The sequence below is a fragment of the Beta vulgaris genome, chromosome 3 (genome assembly GCF_026745355.1).
Source record: "Beta vulgaris subsp. vulgaris cultivar EL10 chromosome 3, EL10.2, whole genome shotgun sequence".
Lineage (NCBI taxonomy): Eukaryota > Viridiplantae > Streptophyta > Magnoliopsida > Caryophyllales > Amaranthaceae > Beta > Beta vulgaris.
In genome coordinates, this window is record NC_079204.1 from 55,443,354 (window position 1) to 55,466,062 (window position 22,709).

The following is a 22,709-nucleotide window of genomic DNA, read 5'->3' on the forward strand; positions in this document are numbered from 1 at the left end:
CTTGTTCACCGAGGGTCGAGGGATATATATATAGAATTTTGAAAAGTTACTGAAGGGTATAAGTGAAAAACCTGTATGACATATGTATAAACTAATGAAAATAATGTACAAGTTTTTTTTTCAATTTTAACATATTTTTCATTAGTTTAAAAATCTCGTATCACAAATAATTTTTCATTAGTTTATACGTATTGTATATTAGTTTATGTATTTTTATATCAATTTATGCATGGTTTATATCATTTTATATATTTTTGTATTAATTTTATAATTTATGCATTTTATATTAATTACTTGCAACACTTTAACTAAAAAGCCTTAATTTTTTTTTATCATAATAGTGCAAGACATGCAAGTTATTTAAAACGGAGGAAGTACGTTATCTCAACATAAAAAATATCTAAGTTCTCTCGTTCTCTTGGTCTTATTGTACGTCTTTCTCCTCTTTTAAATTTGTGTCTATAGGAGATGAAGCTAGATTTCTTTAGCAACTATTTTTCTATCAACTTTCAAAACCTTGAAGATGCAAAGATCCAAGATGCACATGCAGGGGCAGATCTAGGAGTTGGCCTACCCAGGCTTCGGCCCACCCCATGATCCAAAATATCTATAAGTAACCTATCTGGAATAATAATGCAAATAGGTATGGTGGAGCAGGTGGTTGGACCAATGTGGTTTAGAGATCCAACCTTTGACCAAACTGTGGACATAGCATGGGAAAGGGAGAATACTTATGCGCAGGATAGGTTAGAAAATGTTAAAGATTCTTTAATTGTGTGGAATAAGGAAGTTTTTGGGAACATATATCTGAGGAAGAGTAGGGCCTTCAAAAGACTAGAGGGTACTCAAATCACTTTACACCTTAACCCAACCTCTCCTTTTCTGCAAAATCTGGAGGGAAATCTTGAAAATGAAATTAAGGAAATCCTCGATCAAGAAGAGTGGCTTTGGATCATGAAATGTAGGGTAAACTGGATGACGGAAGGAGAAAGAAATACTGCCTTCTTTCATCGTAGTGTCACAATAAAACGTAGCTCTAACCGTATCCTTACCCTCAGAAACGATGTAGGAGAAAATCTGGACACAACTCAGGAAATTAGGAACCATCTTAGAAATGCTTTCTAAACCTGTATACTACAAACCATGTCACGAGCCACCTTGATGCCCAACCCCAGTATGGGAACATTAGCATCGCCCACAGTCCTAATGCGGAAGAAATTAGACTTGCCCTGTTTTCGATGAAACCTCTTAAGGCCCCGGGACCTGATGGTTTCCATCCTATTTTCTTTCAGAGAAAGTGGGAGGTGGTGGGCCCCAGAGTGTGTCATGATATTCAGGAATGGTTCGATAAGGGAAGAGTTCCGGAGCGACTTTGCCATGCCTTGATATGTCTTATCCCTAAACAACCTTGCCCTGAAATTGTTAAACATCTCAGACCTATAAGCCTCTGCAACACTCTCTACAAGCTGGTCACAAAAATCATTGTCAATAGATTAAAGCCGATCATCCCCCAATGGATCTCCCCGAACCAAAACAGCTTTATGAAGGGTAGAGGTCCTGACATAAACATTGTGGTGGCTTCGGAGATCCTTCACTCTCTTCAAAAAAAGAAAGGGAAATGGGGTTGGTTCGCCCTCAAAATCGATCTTGAAAAAGCCTATGACCGTATGGAGTGGACTTTTGTTAAAAAATGCCTCAAAAATCATAATCTTGACCCCCTTTCAGTGAACCTTATCATGGACTGTATCTCCAAAGCTTCATCATCAGTGCTTGTTAATGGTCAGAAAACCGAACCATTCATCCATTCCAGGGGTCTTAGACAAGGGGATCCTATGTCGCCATATTTGTTCAATATATGCCTTGAACATTTAACAAGCCTAATTAACCAGGCCACTGAGTCCAAAGTCTGGACCCCCTTTTGGGTCGGAAGGAAGAAAGTACCGATATCCCATTTAATGTTTGCCGATGATTTACTTCTTTTGGGAGAGTTGATGAGTCAACAGCATGGGCTGTTAGTGAGGTGTTAAAGGTATTTAGTGAGGAGTCGGGACAAAAAATTAATGAAGACAAAAGTAAACTAATCTTCTCCCCAAATACACCCATGGACCTCAAGGATCTCTTTCAAGAAACCATAAAGGTCAAGAGCTCTGACAATTTAGGGCTCTATCTTGGCCTTCCCCTTTCCCATAAACGCCCAAAGAAAAGAGATGTACAATTTGTGGTTGATAAAGTAAGGAAAAGACTAGCTTCTTGGAAAACGAATTTCTTGTCAAGAGCGGGAAGGCTTACCCTCATCTCTTCAACCTTGAACACAATCCCTAGTTACTACATGCAAGCGACCCTCTTTCCTGTAGCTAGTCTAATTGAACTCGATAATAATTTTTTGTGGGGTGAGACTGAGGGGAGAAACCGTATGCACCTTGTTTCCAAAGAGGCTACCTTCCTACCCAAGAATCTTGGGGGCCTAGGAATTAGAAATCATCGTACATTAAACTACTCCATGATGGCTAAATTAGGCTGGAAAATGTGTCAAGGCCCCCCCAACCTAGCTCAAGAATGTATTTCATCAAAATACATCCGAAATAGGGGGATCACAAAGTTCAAAAATGGATCCCATATATGGCAGGGAATTGGGAAAGGATGGGACATTCTTGAGAGTAGTTGTCAATGGAAGTTAGGAAATGGTCTAGTAGTGTCCTTTTGGGAGGATGATTGGCTAGGACTAGGCCCACTACGTAAGTTTGTCACTGGACCCTTAACGGAAAAAGAATCTAGAATGAGTGTTAGGGAAGCTTGGAATACGGGGGATTGGGATGGTGTCACGTTTACACTCGTTCTACCTGACTACGTCATTAATAACATCTACAGTTTCCAGTGGCACCCAATGGACACGTCTGATACACCTTTTTCGTCCCTCGTGGTAAATGACCTTTTCTCCTTAAAGCTGGCCTTTCAAAAAATGACAGAAAAACAGAACGTCACCAAAAGAAACACCTCATGGATCTGGGGTAACCAACACCCACCAAAAATAAAAATCTTCCTGTGGCTAATCTGGCATGATAGGATCCCCACGCAAAAGCTCCTGTTTAATAGGAGAATTGTCCCCAATCCGATTTGTAACTTGTGTGATTCCTTCGAGGAGGATATTTTGCATGTATTGAGAGATTGTGACAATATTAGAGAGGTTTGGTACTTAATTCCCTTTGAAACGTTCCTCGATACCAACGATGCTGAAGAATGGCTTAATAAGAATTTATCTAATCCTGAACCCTTTAAAGGTATTCCATGGAACAATCTCTTCTCCTTCATATGTTTTACCGCATGGACGACCCATAATAAATTCTTATTTGAAAGCACCCCCATCCCCTCCCCCTCTCAAATATTGCAAAGAGCCTGTGCTGCAGCACAAGAATTCAGGGCCCTGGTGCCCATCTTGCCCAAAACAACAACTACAATTTCTACTCCCTCCCTAATTTCCTCTCTCCCACATAACTGGATGGTACTTCACACTGACGCCTCATTCATTTCACCTAAGGTCCCTGCAGGTATTGCAGGTTGTTTACGTACGAGGACGGGTAACTGGGTGGCGGGGTACCAAAAAAGAATTTTTTCCTTAGATGCCAAAATGTCTGAATTGCTTGCAATACTTCATGGTTTGGAAATGGCTATTAATAATAAATGTAGTTATATCCTGATCTGCTCGGATTGTAAAGAGATTGTTACATTATTGAACCAAGAGAAAGTAACTACTGATTTATATGCATATGCTCTGAGTGCATGTAGGGAGTACAAACAGGTGTTCAGGGATGCCGGTTCGTGTTCGTGAAGCGTGAGGGAAATCAAGTGGCGGACTACCTTGCAAAAGATTGTCGGACTAGTGAAAGCGAGCTAAATGTTTTGAGAAGCTTCACCCTTCCCCCTAATGTCTGTAATGAATTATTTATCTCGGATTGTAATGGGTTCTTTAAACCCTAACTGACTTTTAATTATGTTATGCCATGCTTGCCATTTTAACCAAAAAAAAAAAAAACCTATCTGGAATAATAATGCAAATAGGTATGGTGGAGCAGGTGGTTGGAGCGTGAGTATACTAGGCACCAAGTCATGAGTTCGATTCTAAGGATAGTTGTTTTTTATTTTTTTTGGCTTTTCTATCTTGACTTATCAGTGATCTATACATCGTTTTCAAAGAAATTAATCAATAAGTTCGGCCTTTTCTATATAAAAATCCTAAATCCGTCACTGTGCACATGGCCAAAACTGTTCGCTTCTCCTAAATTTGCTAAAGATCCAAATCCCACAACTCCTTGTGTGTTTTGCTGTGGACGGCCACCCCAAACCTTGGCGTACATGTTGCTCTTTTTGGCGACGGTGATGCCTTTAATTTGCGAAGCCAGTGGGCTGGTGTAGTGGCCTAGTGGAGTAGTGGGTGTACGAAATGTATGGAAGAATTATGTGGTGTGTACAAAATGTTGTCACATAATATTTAATTTAGTTATATAGCATCATAGATATTTGAATAGTATCCCAACAAAAAAATATATTAATATTAGAATAGTAGTAGATTAGAGGATAATTGGGTGGTTGATTCGTCTTTAAAGATCAAAGATTATCAATATGCCCCATAATGTTAACATAATTATGATGTTCAGTTCTATATTATCATTGAACATATTTGAACGCGTGTAGTATTAAATGTATATCTATATTTATATACTTTTTTTAAAAAAAAAATTCACCATTTTGTTGTTGACATTTTTCATTTATTGAATTTTGTTAAGTCATCTCGCATTACAATATAAGAAAAAAAAGTCTACTAGGATGTTGTTTTTTTTTTTGATCCATTACTAGGATGTTGTTAAATGTTAGATTCGTTTTAATGCGAGAATTCAAATATCAAATTTTTAGTTATATACAATTAGAGATGTTGACATTCAAAAATATGTCTCTGCAAACATGATATATGAAATGGTGTTGGTGCAATAATGAAAAAAGAGGAAGTATATGTAATTAAATGTGTGAGCATGTATTGCACGTCGCCACATGTCACCCCCACCTCATACTAGGGGCGATATTGAGCCTGACAAGCTTAGCGCGAGCTCGGGCTCGGCTCGAGGCTTAAATGAGCCGAGCCGATCCGAGCTAGGAAAAGCTCGGCTCGTAAAGCTCGTGGACAGTTCGACTATTATTTTATACTAAAAAAATATTTTATATTAAAAAATATATTTTATATTAAAAATATTTTATTTTAAGAAATTGTTTATATATTAAAAAATTATTTATATATATTAAAAATTATATTAAGTATTTCTTTTAAGATATGAACTAAGGTATATGGTAGAAGAAAGATAAAAAGAAAAGGTAAAAACAATTAAAAAGAAAACAAAAAAGATAGAGAGAGTAACCCTCGAAGGCTCAAAACGCAAACCGCTCATCAGTCATCTTTCTCACTCCATCCTCTGCGGCGCCATTGGTAACCCTCGAAGGCTCGATTCTCGAAGCAACACAACGGCTATGACGGCCGACAACCGACAACTGACGACCACTAGTCCACCACTACTATGAGCGGCGGTGCAGGTAAAATGCTATTGATTCATTTAGGTTTTCCCCCTATGTCTTAATACCTGGATTTGCTGCTGTACCTGGATTTGCTGCCGTGACATCATTGAGTTCATGTTATAAGTTGGAGCTCACGAGACTAATCGAGCCGAGCCTAAACGAGCTCACAAGCCGAGCCAAACCCATGAAAAGCTAAATGAGCTCGAGCATAAACTTTAAAATTTTTGACCATATGTTCTCATTTGTATATAATGAAAAACATATTCATGTGGGATCTTATTAGATTTGTGTCAATGTGTAGTTTTATAATATCAACTTTTTATATTTTTTACTAATAAGAAATTCAAGATATTGAAGGTCAAATATATATATATATCTCGGACACCGTGTAAAAAAACAAGCACCATATTATGGGACCGAAGGAGTACCATGTATATTATACGCAGGTAAAAGTTGTTTATCGAGGCTAAATAATGTAGTATTTACTATTTAGCATTAGCATTTTGTTATAATCAATTAAGAAGTGTAGTTTGGTGGCTATATTTTGCAACTCATTATCGAATCAATGCACCAAGCTACAACATATAACTATGCTACAAAAAATCATAATTATGTGAACACTAAGGGACATATACTGATAATTCTTAATCTTTAAAGCCAAATCATCCACCAAATATCCCTCTAATCTACTACTATTAAAATCTTTTTGATGGAAAACTATTCAAATATCTTTGTATGATGCTATAATATGAAACTACTAGAATTTTTTGCACGCGATGCGTGCTTGAATTTTTTTCGAAACAGAAACTCGATTTTTTCGGCATAAGAGTCAAAATTTGAACATTAAACGTATGAAATATAATTGTTTAGTTGCAAATTTAATTGGTTTAGTTTCTGTCACTTAAGTCTCTCACCATTATTTTTGTCTTTTTTTTTTTAATTTTCAAAGTTAAATTCTATGAACAAAATAGAAATTTTATTGAATTTATTTATGATTTATAATATTATAATTTTTTAGTTGATTTTTGAATTAAGTATAATACTAAATTCTAAACACTATAAAAAAAGTAAATAATTTTTTTCCTTGTCTAACTTCTAAATTCTAATTTCACTACAAAAATACCTCTATTTTTTATCATGACCCACCATTAATTGTGAATGGTTCTTGAGAATAGTGATTTGTAAGTAACATTTTGTAAATGTGTTTGTATGTATTGACGTTCTAGGTTATTAGTTTTAGTTTGTATGTTAATTTTAAGTTTTAATAAAGTTTCCCGATTATTTGAGTGATTTGCGTGATTTTTATAACGTGATTTTCTCAATTGTATAAGTGATTTGTAAAGTTTCTTCTTTTAAGTGATTTGTGAGTGAGTGTTGTAAATTAATTTTCGATAGTTTTATTTGAGTGTCGATTTTGATTTTTGACATTCCTTTTGTAATTTAGAAAAAGAAGGGGGACAAAATAGGCATTTCAAAAGAGGACACCATTACACACCCCTTCCCTTATATAATAGAGATATATGGTATATATGACAACATTTTGTGCAGACGACCGCACATAATTCTTAAAAGCCGGAAGAAGCAATAGTGCCATATTATAAATTAGATCTAATGACAATAATGACTTGAGGTAATTTATAACTAAACTAACAACATATAAGATGACCATATCAAAGTGAACAAGATTATAAAATTTGATCATTTGAGTATCGGAACTTCTATAAATTGAAAAAATCATAATGAGACATCCACAAACAATATTACATATACCATAAACATAAAACACAGAAAAGTTGGATTAAGCATATCTAACAACCATGTTAGGAAATCGGTGTTGTAGTTTGATTAATGCGGAACAGAAAATCAATGAAATAATGAAGGTGAGAAAACTATAAAGATAAACAAACAAATAACACAAGGATTTACGTGGTTCAGTCAAATTTGACCTACATCCACAGGTGGGGGATTAGAGCTTCTTCACTATGATGGAGAAAATCAGAGAGAATAATACAAGAGTCCTAAATCTAGAGGCTAAAAGTGTTTCATGAGTTGTGTTAATAATAATGAACACTAAGAGCCCTTTTATAATCATAAGGAACCCGTACAAACCCTAAAAGATAACTTAAAACGAAAAATATATCGAAAAACGCGTTCAGCGTTCAAAACTGCGCACCGCCCGACCGGGTCGGGCGAAATCCGCCCGGTTGGGCCCGTGACGAAACAGCTTCGTCAGTTCTTCGTAAAACAGTCATAACTTTCTCGTTTCTCATCGAAATTGGGCATATGACCTATCATTGGAAAGCTCTTTGAACAAGCTATCACCTCCAATTTGAATCACATCAAAATCATTTATAGATTGAGAGATATGTGCATTCAAAGTTAGCCTTATGCCATTCACAAGATTTCAAGTCATAATTAACAAATCTCCACCTTGACTTGAAACCGATCAAACAAGGTAACTCCACCTTAAACCAAAAAATGATGCTCAACCAAAAAAACACCATAGAACCTCCACCTTAAGCAAAATTCCATAAACCTACCCATTGTAGGCAATCCAGAAAACGGACATCTTCTATAATTGCGTACCGATGCGTCTTCGAACACAAAATCCGTATACAAAACCATCACATGGCCTAGATCGAGAGTATAAAGTCACCAACGCTAGCATGCTTCATCGAATTGACCAAACTCTCTTCAAACACGTCTTCATCTCAACAACAAATTCAAAGGCAATTCTAGAAATCGAATGACAACAATAATTTCTAAATTGCAATTGTACTTAATAAACACAAAAGTACCAAATTTGAGATAAGAAATAGCATAACTAGAACAAAATCTAATGCATAACCAAGATTGCTAATTTATTATAAACTCAAAAACAATCTATCATAGACTCCATAGCAAAATCCACACGGTTTCTCGTTTTACCAAGAGATCTCAAAAGGGCACCAAACATAAAGAGATCGTAGAAACCGCAGCCCCAAATCTTGTAACCCTAAAGTGCAAGATCATCATCAGAAATAGCGTTGGCAATATTTGCAGATCGATCCTCATTAGACCTTTCTCCATTTTTCTTCTTTAATTTCCAACACTCAGATTTAATATGACCCTTCACATGACAATAGTTACAGATTTTGTCTGAATTCTTTCCACCATGAGCAGCAAAAGCATTTGTGTAAGTAGAATTATTAGATTTATTAACTAATTTATTGTCAATTAAATCTCTTTGAGTTAAGGCCTCCTTAACATCCTGCAAACTCAAATCATCTTTACCATATAATAAGGTATCTCGAAAGTGCTTATACGAAGGTGGTAAAGAACACAACAACCTAATAGCCATATCCTCATCATCGATCTCAACATCGATATTTTGCAAATCCATAATTATGGAGAAGAATTCATCTAAATGAGACTCAAGCGGTTTACCTTCTTCTAGACTGAGATCATGAAGTCTAGATTTTAGTAGTAGACGGTTGGTCACATATTTTGTCATATAAAGTGACTCCAACTTCAACCACAAACTCGCAGCAGTCGTCTCTTTGGCAACCTCTCTCAAAACTTCATTAGATAGACTTAAATGAATTGCTGAGAGTGCCTTCAAATCCATATCCTCCCACTGATCATCCGTCATATCCGAAGGCTTTTTGGATGCACCTACCAAAGCCATGTAACAACCACTTTGAACCAGGATGGCTTTCATCTTTAATTGCCATAAGCCAAAATTTACTTGCCTATCAAATTTCTCAATATTGTATTTCATTGACATAATGAAAAAATCAAACTTTTCTATAAACACTTAAGATCTTAAAACAACCAAGCTCTTGATACCAGTTTGTTAGGAAATCGGTGTTGTAGTTTGATTAATGCGGAACAGAAAATCAATGAAATAATGAAGGTGAGGAAACTATAAAGATGAACAAACAAATAACACAAGGATTTACGTGGTTCAGTCAAATTTGACCTACATCCACAGGTGGGGGATTAGAGCTTCTTCACTATAATGGAGAAAATCAGAGAGAATAATACAAGAGTCCTAAATCTAGAGGCTAAAAGTGTTTCATGAGTTGTGTTAATAATAATGAACACTAAGAGCCCTTTTATAATCATAAAGAACCCGTACAAACCCTAAAAGATAACTTAAAACGAAAAATATATCGAAAAACGCGTTCAGCGTTCAAAACTGCGCACCGCCCGACCGGGTCGGGCGAAATCCGCCCGGTTGGGCCCGTGACGAAACAGCTTCGTCAGTTCTTCGTAAAACAGTCATAACTTTCTCGTTCTCATCGAAATTGGGCATATGACCTATCATTGGAAAGCTCTTTGAACAAGCTATCACCTCCAATTTGAATCACATCAAAATCATTTATAGATTGAGAGATATGTGCATTCAAAGTTAGCCTTATGCCATTCACAAGATTTCAAGTCATAATTAACAAACCAAAATGGAGAGCAAGGGCAACTACAAGCAGATGAAACTGGCAGCTGTTTTCTTTCTAGCAACAGGTCTTCTTTTATATCCCTTTCATCCCAACAAGCCACTCTTATATGTGAATGAATATGCATGTATTATTTATGGTCCTATGTTTATTCGATTTATCTTTCTAACTAGTAACTACTCCATCTGTTTTTTTTTATCGTTGTCACTTAGAATCTTGACATTTTTCATATTTAGAGAGAATCTTTTCAATTTTTTTCAATTAAGCCACGCGGAGTTTTGTTTGATTCGTCTTAATTAGTACATTATTAATATTGAGTTGTTATAATTTATACTAATATATAATGAAAGATATTTAAATTTCAAAGATGTGTAGTGGGAGATGTACACAGGAAAGTGAGAAAGATAAAAAAAAAACAGAGGGAGTACGGAAGTGAACTCAATTCTCCCTTTGGAGACCCAGTTTACTGCCACCCCTCTTAACTACTTGCTTTTACCCTGAAAAGGAAGTTCATTTCTTACTAGCTTATTCATAAACGTTCGGGCGCCCTTTCGAATACCATATAACGTCCTATATAAATTTACATACTTTTTATTGTTTCAAGTGATGGCTTTGTGAAATTAATATTTTTACTAAAAGTTTGTCTGTTAACATTTTTCCAAAGTGATGTTGCGGAGCCTGTCTGTGAACGCATGTACCGCTGAAGATCAAGTATGCAATCCATCAGCTCCAGACTGTTGTGAGGGACTTTCATGTGTTGAAGTTACAACAGGCAATTTCAGGTGTGAACCACCATGTGAGGACCACCCAGGACACTCGTGCGACTCTGGTGTTCGTGAATGTTGTAACCCACTTCTTTGTTCTTCAACCACCAACACTTGTTGTGTCCCAGAAGATCAAACATGCAATCATGTTGATCCACATTGTTGTGAAGGACTTTCATGTGTTGAAGTTTCACCAGGTAACTTCGTGTGTGAACCACCATGTGAGGATCACGTAGGACATTCATGTGAGCCCGGTGTACGTGAATGCTGTGAAGATCTTGTATGCGCTCAAGTGTCACCAGGTGTTTTCCAGTGCGCATAAAATTGAAGTGGTGTGCATGGAATATTAATGCATCATTCCGTGGCTTTTTCATGCGTGGAGATTTGCATTGTTTCGTTGTTTAATTTCTTTGTTTGGCTTGCATTGTCTAATTTATATTCTGCTTTGTGTCTTGGGTTATTAACTTGGTAAATGGTAACCCTATAAAGTTTGATGAATTAAGTGTGTATAATGCTTATTAGCTGCATCCATCCCATGCATACCCAACTAGCTAGCTAGTTGGGAATCTATTGTGCTTGTACTAGCTGTCCAACCAGCATGCATAATAATAACATTTCCTATACGTACTATTATGTCAATTGCCGAATTTCCCTTTCTTATCTTTAGTAATTTGATACATATGGATTATTAGATTCTTTTCTTTCTTGATAAAATAATACTTTTTTTTGTTTTTTTTAATATTATTGCATCCTTTCTTTTTCCACAAGGACCAAGGTGAGACTAGAGATCGAGAGAGATAAAAAAGAAATTAAATATATCACCAAATTAAAATAGAAACAATGTAAGTAATAGAGAATTATCAAAAAATGGGAAACAATGCAAGTAATAAAAAAACAGAGGAAGTAAAATTACAATAAGTTATTAGTAAGTTCTTTACATTATATAATTACTAGTTTTTATATGCACGCGGTGCGTGCGAAAATACGTAGAAAATTAATATTTTTTAGGGGATGTAGAAAATTAAATTAATTATTAATTATTAATTATATCGAATAAATTAGGGATATTTGAATGGTTGATGGTTTGTCTTTGTAATGTCTTTTTTATTTTTTAAATTAATAAGGTAATTTTTTTTTTTTTTTTTTAAATTTTTTATTTTTAATCAAAGTAAGTAGTTAGAATAGAGATGTAATGCGGGTAAAATGGGGTTTCTAATATTTTGCTATCCTACCCCTCTTCCCATATAGAATAGAGATATATATACTAGAACTAGAATCGGAATATGTTAAATTTGTCTCTTGAATCATGATGTGTAAAAAATCCAACTCGTCATAATTATCATGCTTTAGGTGGGTAGGAGTGATGAAATCGCCGGGATGATCACCCGTGCCTAGATTAAACGGGGAGGTTAAATCAACCTTGCTCCAATACAATGTAAAAATATAATATGGGTAAATTTGTGTTTCCTTCTCATTAATGTGATCATCTAATATATAGTGACAAGAAACAAATCTAGGAAATCTACTCCTAATCAACATAGCAATCAATATATTTCTATCTAAACACACAATAGACTCCTATCTTATACAAATCTCCTTAATGCACAATATTCCCTAACAATATGTCATACACGATTAATCTAATTTTTCTACCCGTGGATAAATATCAACGTGTGTAGAATTTTTAGAAGATAAAAAAGAGAAATTTGGAGAGAGTTAGAAAGACTACATTTTAATATTATTTTTCATGTACATCAATTACTAAACAAAACAACCTTTAAATAGGCATATATAAAATACTACTAATAGCATGCCCACTACTTAACCCACTACTTGCTGTCCCACTAAAATAGACCACTACTTGTTAGCCCACTAATTAATTATTAGAAACTAGTCCGGAAAACTATTTGACTAGTTTTGGAGCATAATCCAACAATGTGTAGTTCGTGCTGATTTCGTTATTCAGTCCAAAAGTGGAAAAAAAAACCAACATTAATTGAATCCGACGACTGGGATTTCTTGATCCAAGAAAATAAAAGGATGAGATTAGTCAAAGAATGTGGCCAAGTTATATAAACACAGTTTTTTTTCCGACGAGATCGAACACTCGCGTGAATCTTCCAAAACGAAAGTTAAAGTCTTGAAAAGTAGATAGAGTTTTGAAGGTTTCGAGTTTCCTTTAGGTGATGAGGTGACAAGAGATTGTTATCCAGTATACTGTATTGGAGCTTATGTTTTTTTTTTGTTTTTTTTGCAACAAGATAATACAAAATTTATTGTATACGCGGGTGTTCCGTAACTCCGTAAGCATGGTATCCTCAAGGCTTATTGTTTTGCTCGTGCCTCATTTGATATCATCCAAATGAGTAAAATGTATTACAATGAGAAATTCAAATGAGCAAAAATTTAGTCTTGGGTGTACCATGGATGCACATGATACACTCGGGTGTATGATAATTAATTCACCGAATTATCCAGAAAGAGCCGCCACCCACCATTACTATTAGCCAAGGTCATTATTGTAGCTTATGTTATTGGTTTGGATTGTATAATCCACATGAGCAGGGAAGATACGAAATTTGGCGAGTGGTTCAATTTAGGAGGCGAGTGATTCAAAAAATAGCATATGGTTATGTCTCTCGTACTCATTTTTGAGAGATACAGAATAAAGTACATCCTTCCCCGATTGATAGATATAACAAGAGGTTCAAAAAGTGACATTCTTCAACTGAGATCTAGCAGGTTGTAAAAGAATAAGGTTCCCGTTTAATTGGTATATATATATGTGACAAGAGGTGTGATTTTTTTGAATTTGAAAAGAATGATGTTAATTTCCTTTTAACTGATGTAAACAATGGTGATCCCATCAAAAAAACAAATGGAATTTTTGTTTACTTTTCTAGCTAATTGTATCGTTTATGAGACTTTACTTAACGCTACCATTATGAGGCTATTCTGGGCGGGGCGCGTTCTCTTGGTCCTTACACCTCTATTCTTCAAGCGGAAGCTTGGGGTCTTAAAGAAGGCGTTCTGCCTGCTTTTTATAAGAGCTTTTTTAGTGTGTCGTGAAAACACCAAAAATCATTTTTCAAACAATATTTATAATACCTAACAAGCAATTACTAAGAATGTAGTAAAGACAAGTCAAGGATCGATCCACAATAAAATTGGATTAGTCCAAGTCTAAGGAGTTTAACATGCCTAATCTAAGGGTATTTGGGGGGTTTTAGAATGATTTTGTAACAACTATTAACTAACTAAGATCAAACAAATTAGGAAATAAATTATGAGTATAAATACAACAAGGGAAACATTAAAGTTAGGGCTACTAGCATGGATCAAACCGTAACAATGATCACTAATGCAATTGTAATTCAAAGGCGACAATTATGCGAGGTTTAATTTTCCTCTAAGATACTCGAGTCCTCTTTCAAATGGTCCTCAAGAATAATCACTTAAGCAATCAACTAGATCCTCTCTCGAATGGTCTTTAGTTAATCGATTGAGAGATTCAATAACTACATAAACCCCTAATATAAGGATCCCCTTAATTTCTACCCAATATATTAAACTATAAATTAATTTAATTCATGGAGATGATATATAAATGAGTTCAAAATTTGATTAAGAAAAATTTTAATAAAAATGCCGAAGCATAAATGTGATCAATATCTATCCTAAGCCCTCAAAATACCAAGGTTAATGCATAATCATCATTACCACCATTGCATTAACAATCAATGAAAATCCTAATTCATACTTTCGCCCAAACCCTAGATAAGAGGCTACTCACTGATCATGAAATCTAAGCACAAAAATCTAAAATTTATAACTAATCTAGGGCTAAAAGTGATTAACATAATAGAAATAGCAATTATGAAACTATGATGTAAGAGATCTAAAACTATGAAAGAAGAGAGAATAACAAGAACATGGATGAATAGAAACTAAAAAAAACTTGCAATTAGATTGATAAACGGTACCTTGATTATGTAGAAATCAACAAATTTTTATCTAAAAATTCGAATTAACAAAGCTTCAATGCGTTTCTCTCTAAGAGGAACCCTAATAAACTCTCTAATAATGTCTAGGAATAAAGCATGGCTGGAAAAATAATACATAAAACCGTTTGAATTAGGCTCGAAGCCTTACGAAACTTTACGGAAAATAAAAAGGTGTGGGCGCAACAATCCTTCTGGAAAAATAAAAAGCTTGTTTGAATTATACATGGCAGATTTGTTCACATTAGCTTTGAGTCTAGATGTTTCAGAGAATAATTTGAAAGCACTCAACATCATATAAACAGAAGTGTATTCCTTACCAGTTGATCTAAGCATGTGTTGGTATTTCACATTGTCCTGCATATATCTTTTTCGAACAAATAGGTACCCCAAGGTACTTGAATGGCAGTGTAAAATGAGTAAAACTTGAATCTTCAGTTATTATACGTATATCAACCCTAGCCATGTTACAAGTATACATGGCAGATTTGTTCACATTAGCTTTGAGTCTAGATGTTTCAGAGAATAATTTGAAAGCAATCAACATCATATAAACAGAAGTGTATTCCTTTCCAGTTGATCTAAGCATGTGTTGGTATTTCACATTGTCCTGCATATATCTTTTTCGAACAAATAGGTACCCCAAGGTACTTGAATGGCAGTGTAAAATGAGTAAAACTTGAAGCTTCAGTTATTATGCGTATATCAACCCTAGCCATGTTACAAGTATACATGGCAGATTTGTTCACATTAGCTTTGAGTCTAGATGTTTCAGAGAATAATTTGAAAGCACTCAACATCATATAAACAGAAGTGTATTCCTTACCAATTGATCTCAGCATGTGTTGGTATTTCACATTGTCCTGCATATATCTTTTTCGAACAAATAGGTATCCCGAGGTACTTGAATGGCAGTGTAAAATGAGTAAAACTTGAAGCTTCACTTATTATACGTATATCAACCCTAGCCATGTTACAAGTATACATGGCAGATTTGATCACATTAGCTTTTAGTCTAGATGTTTCAGAGAATAATTTGAAAGCACTCAACATCATATAAACAGAAGTGTATTCCTTACCAGTTGATCTAAGCATGTGTTGGTATTTCACATTGTCCTGCATATATCTTTTTCGAACAAATAGGTACCCCAAGGTACTTGAATGGCAGTGTAAAATGAGTAAAACTTGAAGCTTCAGTTATTATACGTATATCAACCCTAGCCATGTTACAAGTATACATGGCAGATTTGTTCATATTAGCTTTGAGTCTAGATGTTTCAGACAATAATTTGAAAGCACTCAACATCATATAAACGGAGTGTATTCCTTTCTAGTTGATCTAAGCATGTGTTGGTATTTCACATTGTCCTGCATATATCTTTTTCGAACAAATAGGTACCCCTAGGTACTTGAATGGAAGTGTAAAATGAGTAAAACTTGAAGCTTCACTTATTATACGTATATCAACCCTAGCCATGTTACAAGTATACATGGCAGATTTGTTCACATTAGCTTTGAGTCTCGATGTTTCAGAGAATAATTTTAAAGCACTCAACATCATATAATTAAACAAAAGTGTATTCCTTCCCAGTTGATCTAAGCATGTGTTGGTATTTCACATTGTCCTTCATATATCTTTTTCGAACAAATAGGTATCCCGAGGTACTTGAATGGCAGTGTAAAATGAGTAAAACTTGAAGCTTCAGTTATTATACGTATATCAACCCTAGCCATGTTTCAAGTATACATGGCAGATTTGTTCACATTAGCTTTGAGTCTAGATGTTTCAGAGAATAATTTGAAAGCACTCAACATCATATAAACAGAAGTGTATTCCTTACCAGTTGATCTAAGCATGTGTTGGTATTTCACATTGTCCTGCATATATCTTTTTCGAACAAATAGGTACCCTAAGGTACTTGAATGGCAGTGTAAAATGAGTAAAACTTGAAGCTTCAGTTATTATACGTATATAAACCCTAGCCATGTTACAAGTATACATGGCAAATTTGTTCACATACATTAGCTTTGAGCCTAGATGTTTCAGAGAATAATTTGAAAGCACTCAACATCATATAAACAGAAGTGTATTCCTTTTCAGTTGATCTAAGCATGTGTTGGTATTTCACATTGTCCTGCATATATCTTTTTCGAACAAATAGGTACCCCAAGGTACTTGAATGGCAGTGTAAAATGAGTAAAACTTGAAGCTTCAGTTATTATCCGTATATCAACCATAGCCATGTTTCAAGTATACATGGCAGATCTGTTCACATTAGCTTTGAGTCTAGATGTTTCAGAGAATAATTTGAAAACACTCAACATCATATAAACAAAAGTGTATTCCCCTTTGTAGCATATAATTAAATCATTAGCAAAACACATATGTGTTAACTTCATCTTCCTACATCTAGGATGATATTGAAATTTGGAATCCTATTCTTAAGCCATTGTTGTCGTTATGTTTCTAACACTTCTGTCAGCTACAATCTAATCAATCTTCACATTTTTAGGGTACGAATAGGATTTGACGATTGGTTCGAATAGCATACATGGCATCTCTCATCTTACTCATTTCTGATTGATTTGAAAAGACTGGTTTCCTCTTCCAATTGATATATACCTTGTTCTTTATTAATTGCAACATATTAGTTTTATTTAATTTACTCCTATTTTCAGGCACTCGGCTTAGCTAGGGTTGTATCGATCCTCATGTCCATAATTAGTTGCTTTTGGATGGGTGGGCTAAAGGTGAGTCTGATGGGCGAGGTTAGCTCTGAGATAGGGTAAGCCTAGCCCCCTTGTATGAGCAAAAAAAATACTGTAAATAGAGGAGGATTATTATTGGAACATTTATAGATAAATATGTTCGTTAGATACACATATAATCTTTGTTACACTACAATATTGTGGACTTTGAGTGTAACATGATATAAGAAGAATAATGGGATTTTTGCAATCAATGGAAAATGTGTGCTTGCAAAAAAAATTGGTGCGCACACACGGCACACCATACATGTTCTTCTTACGCATTTTTCTAGTGTCTTTTGGTGCAAAAGCAAATCTATTTTCAAGCACTTTCCTCGGTATATTTCCCTATACTATTAAGTAGGGATGTCTTGTGTAGTTGTGTACATAGAATCACATGTTTCTCTGAAATTTATTCTTCTTGTGTTCTTGAGATAATTTAACATACAAATTCTTGTACGTAGGAATAGAACTTCACAATAATCAAGTCCTATTTTGTTTTTTGTTTTTTTGCATCTCAGAAGTAGTACCGTAAAATTCGTTTTTCATAGTGATGAGTCAGTAAATTATTTAATTTATAGGAAATCGTATCCTGTACGTAGAAGAATTATCCGGTGACTTTAGACAACCATAATTCATACGCACTTATTTGGACTCTGGAGTAAAATACTAAACTTGAAGACTAGTATAAGATGTTAGGTAATTTTTTTTCCTTCTCTTTCTCCACTTTTTCTTTTCTTAAACCAGAAATATAGACACAATTTCCACAAACAAATGATGGGTCAAGATTCAAGAATTAATCGGAGGACTTCAAGAGCCGTGTGGAAATTAATAGGCAGAGGTCAATGGAAAAGAAAATTAGGAAAAAAAAACACAGTAGCCAGTTGCCACATAACTATGACACTGATACTATAAAAGTACAACAAAGGGAAAGCATAGAGAAATATCATAATATAAGCATTTTCAATTTGAGGCAATTTTATGCTCAAAATATTCAGCGTAAAGTAGCCGAAGTTAGGGGAAGGGAAAAAAAACTTGATTAGAATTACTAAGGAAATCTTTGGTTATGGAGAACATGGTAGTAATGAGGTGTGGTGGCGATGCAGTTCTAACAGTGGAGGTAGGTTTATATTTTTGCTTTTGGAAATACTTACTTTGTTGTTGTAATTTTGTGGTTTTAATAAGCACTAGGTTTTAGGCCCGTGCATAATGCACGGGAACTATTTAGTTTTTATATATCAGCTACAATGAAAACGTGTAAACGATTCTTACGTTAACTTGATAAAAAATTATGTTTAAGAGATATACACTTTTATATTAATTATAAAGTTGTTTAACATATACATGATACTCATATGTTTTGGAAGACTTCTTTTTAGTGCAAAACGAAATTTATTAAGAAGTTACTCCCTCCGTTCTATTTCTATAATATTGCAAAATGAGATTTTTACATTATCCATTCACCATCATAACCTTTCACTGTATATTATGATTTTTATGTAAGGAAAAATATTATCATGTGGGGTCTTGTTAGATTATATTCGTCTCGATATATACTTTCAAAATATCATTTTTGTATAATTTTACTAAAAAGTAATTAAAAATATTAATAGTTTAAATAGTGCATTGGCAAACGTGAACAGTACTCAATTGTTGCAGTAGAAAAAGAACGGAGGTTGTATAACATAGTCATAAGCAAAGCCAACAACACCTTAAGAGAAACTTTGGAATTCCATATTTTCTTCACACTTTCGATACAATTGAACCGCTAATAACTTATGTATGAGAATTCTTTGAAAAATTAATAAAGTGATAACATGATTTAATATAATATACCAATTTTGGTGTAGCCCCACAAAGCCATCATCTAAGGGTTGAGATGACAAAGGTAAATTAATGATCTCAACTGCTTCGAAAAGGGAGAAAAGTTGCACGAACTTGGTCTTATCCCAGTAAGCACTTAGGGGTCAATTGTCTTAGAAACCCTCTCCACATTACAGTCTTCATTTTTTACTCGAAATGGCCTTAAACTGTTAGACTTCCCATGTTCTTTCTCATAAATTAGTACTATTAGTCAATTTTTACTCGTGACTAATAAATGGCTACATAAAATTAGCCATAACTAAGAACTGGTCTCCGGGGATACAAACCTACCATGTGATAGGGATTGTCATTGACTTTTAACACATGGCCGAAAAAACTGTTTTTTTTTTAAACATCATAAGAAATTTTGTTCCAACTGACGGAATAAATACTATATCGGGTATAAATACCTTATTGCCCGTTGCTACCTGAAATTACCACAATTTCGATAATATATTGTATCATGCCTTATTTCCCGTTCCATCTGACGTAATGAGTATCATACGGGGTTTCCCACTTTACTTTTTTGCCTAAATACCTTATTCCCTGTTGCTACTTGAAATAATCCTTACTCATTAGTTTCTTCCTGAAAACATTTAGAATATATTAAGCCACCACAATTTTAATATTAAGAATAGTTTAGAAAATGATAATTTTGTATAGTAAACAAATATAAATACACAGTACTTGTATAATGTATGTGTGTTTTATAAGTTCTCCATATGATTTACATTTCAATATTATCTTTTACATCAAAGAAAAAAGAAGTTGTCAAAACAAAGTGCATAGGCAAATTAACAACTTTTCTAATTCGATAACTTCTGATCTTTCAACAACACTTTTACTCACTTATAGACCAACTAAAATTGAATACTTATAAATCCCTCTTTTAATATATAATTAACTCATTTTGTTGATTCACCTTCTCAATTAGTGTCTCGAAACTCATTAAAGAAAGCTATATTTTATAATTTGAGCACATGGGCCATGTTTCACTCTCTCTGCTAATCCTTTATTTTAGAAAATTTATATAGAATGGGCCGAATTCAAAGTGTGCATTTCTTTAAAAATGAAATTAATATCAAGGTAAGTTCATAAGTGGATGTATTCATAATTTTTGTTTCATTTGAATGTAAAAGCGTGGGAAAATTTTGAGTGATCCTAAGGTTAAACCCTCTTAGACACAATAAAGTAATAATATTAATATATATACAATAATTTGGAGAGAGAACAATCATAAATTTAATGTCTGAATGTACTATTGGCCGAGGAAATTTCAATAATTAGAGGGTTGGCAACCCGTTGGATCACCTAATCATCTAAATTTTTTCGAACTTATATCGTCATAGTTTTGTCAAAATAAGCTGAAGTGAACCGGCCCTTATATGTTGGTTTTCACTTTTTTTTACCTTATTTAATTTCTTGTTTTATATATTGTCTCTTGTCTTACTTCTCTCACTTTAAGGTATTGTTCTCCCCACCTTATTTTCAGTTCAGTTCAATTCCTAAATTATTATTAGTTATGATTTAATTCAATTCAGTTCAATTCAGTTCAGTTGTTTTATGCTAAAGAGAACAGACCTTAACTCTTTTTTTTAAAAAAAAAAAATTAGTATGTATTGGTCGTGGATATGATTTGTTATGATGATTCATATTATCCCACCTAGACCACTTCGGGATTAAAGATTAAGTTGTTATTGTTTTTGTTATATGCAACCTCTGATCATAGTCATGGTGTGACATATTTTTTTTTTTTGAACAAAAACATGGTTGAATATTAGCTCATGAATTATTATAATAATATCGTGTAATTAAAAATATATTTTAAAATCGACTTATGACCCGTGTGTTCAGTGACTGATGTAACTAATGTCATGATAAAATGCACGGGAAGTTTTTTTTTATTAGAAAACTAATAATATATCGATTGAATTTTTTATTTATACAAATTCTTTAGTACCACAAATATACAATAAGTTATTATTACATGGAGGTAACTTTTTGTCATAAATACATCAGTTTTCTTAATCCAGAAGTGATCCATTTAAGATTAAAAGTTACCGCTTTTACCAATAAATTTTATTATTCATCTAGATATAGTAGTTGGAAACCATTATTTTTAACTTGTCGAAAAATTACATTTTGAACATATTGCTTTAGACCCTTGTAGATTATATGCATAATTTTTCATATATTTTTTTCAATATGTTTGAAGTTCAATACTATTTTAGGTATACTTAATTACATCTAATAGTTGTTTTTTTACTTCATGGTATCTTGTGTAAAGTCATATATATTATGTAGATTACGATCTATATTATATTACTAAAAGTTACACAAGAAACACATGTCACTTCGTACTATAAATTTTCCCAACAAAATAAATTTTTAGTATTTTCTATTTTTCCGCCTGTCCATCTACATTATGGCCAGAAGTTATACATTTAAGATATGATTTGGACTTGTGCATAATGCATGGGAATTGTTTTTTTAAGTAGTTGTTTTTGTTCCAAATTTATTAAATCCATAATAATCAGATTTCATGCATTTAAGGTTGAAATAATATAAAATATAAAATTATATTTTATGATATATAAAAATCATTTTTTACAACATTTTAAACAATCTTTTTAATCTGATATATACATCTATAAATGGTACGTAAATGAAACAAAAAACACATTAAAATGCGGGGAATATTTTATAAATTTAAGATTTTAGGATGTTTCTCCTAAAATGGTTGAATATTCTCATGATTTAATTTTTATAATCATATCGTGTAATTAAAAATATATTTTTAAAACTGGCTTATGACCCGTGTGTTTAGTGACATTAACTAATGTCATGATAAAATGCACGAAGAAGTTTTCTTTTGATTAGAAAACTAAAAAACATTGATTGACAATTTCATTTATTATACGACCAAAATATACAATAAGTTATTATATAGTAGGGATTTTTTTTTTTTTATGAAAATAAAGTGAAGAAACAATCTTTGATAGCCGAAAATCAAGGAATATAATACTCCATATGCTGCTTGGTCAAGTTTTCTGCTATCAAACAGGTTTTGTAAATGATTTTTATTTCCTTAAAGGTTACACTTATGTAGCAAATAATTGATTTAATTTTAAAATCCTAACATAACTGGTTCATCTAATTGATTTGTTGCCTAAAATGCTAGAATGATGAATAAAAGGAATTCAATTACGCCTAAAATTATGAGCTGAAAATAGATCTCAAGGCTAATGACACGTGGCAGATTGATGAAAAGCAAAGGAGAAATCGAGGAGCAATGTGAGGCTTTGAATAATGGTGGCTTGACACGTAGGCAGAATTTT

At 33.7% G+C, this 22,709-nt stretch overlaps 1 protein-coding gene across 1 annotated transcript in view; it reads left to right on the plus strand.

The window, feature by feature from the left end:
• The first annotated feature begins 17,893 nt into the window (after positions 1–17,893).
• LOC104889751 (WAT1-related protein At1g68170) overlaps positions 17,894–22,709 on the plus strand; it is a 29,012-nt gene continuing 24,196 nt past the window's right edge. The window contains exon 1 of the mRNA XM_057393201.1: positions 17,894–18,628. Coding sequence (XP_057249184.1) covers positions 18,575–18,628 — 54 coding nt within the window. The 5' untranslated portion in view covers positions 17,894–18,574. The remainder of the gene's footprint in view (positions 18,629–22,709) is intronic.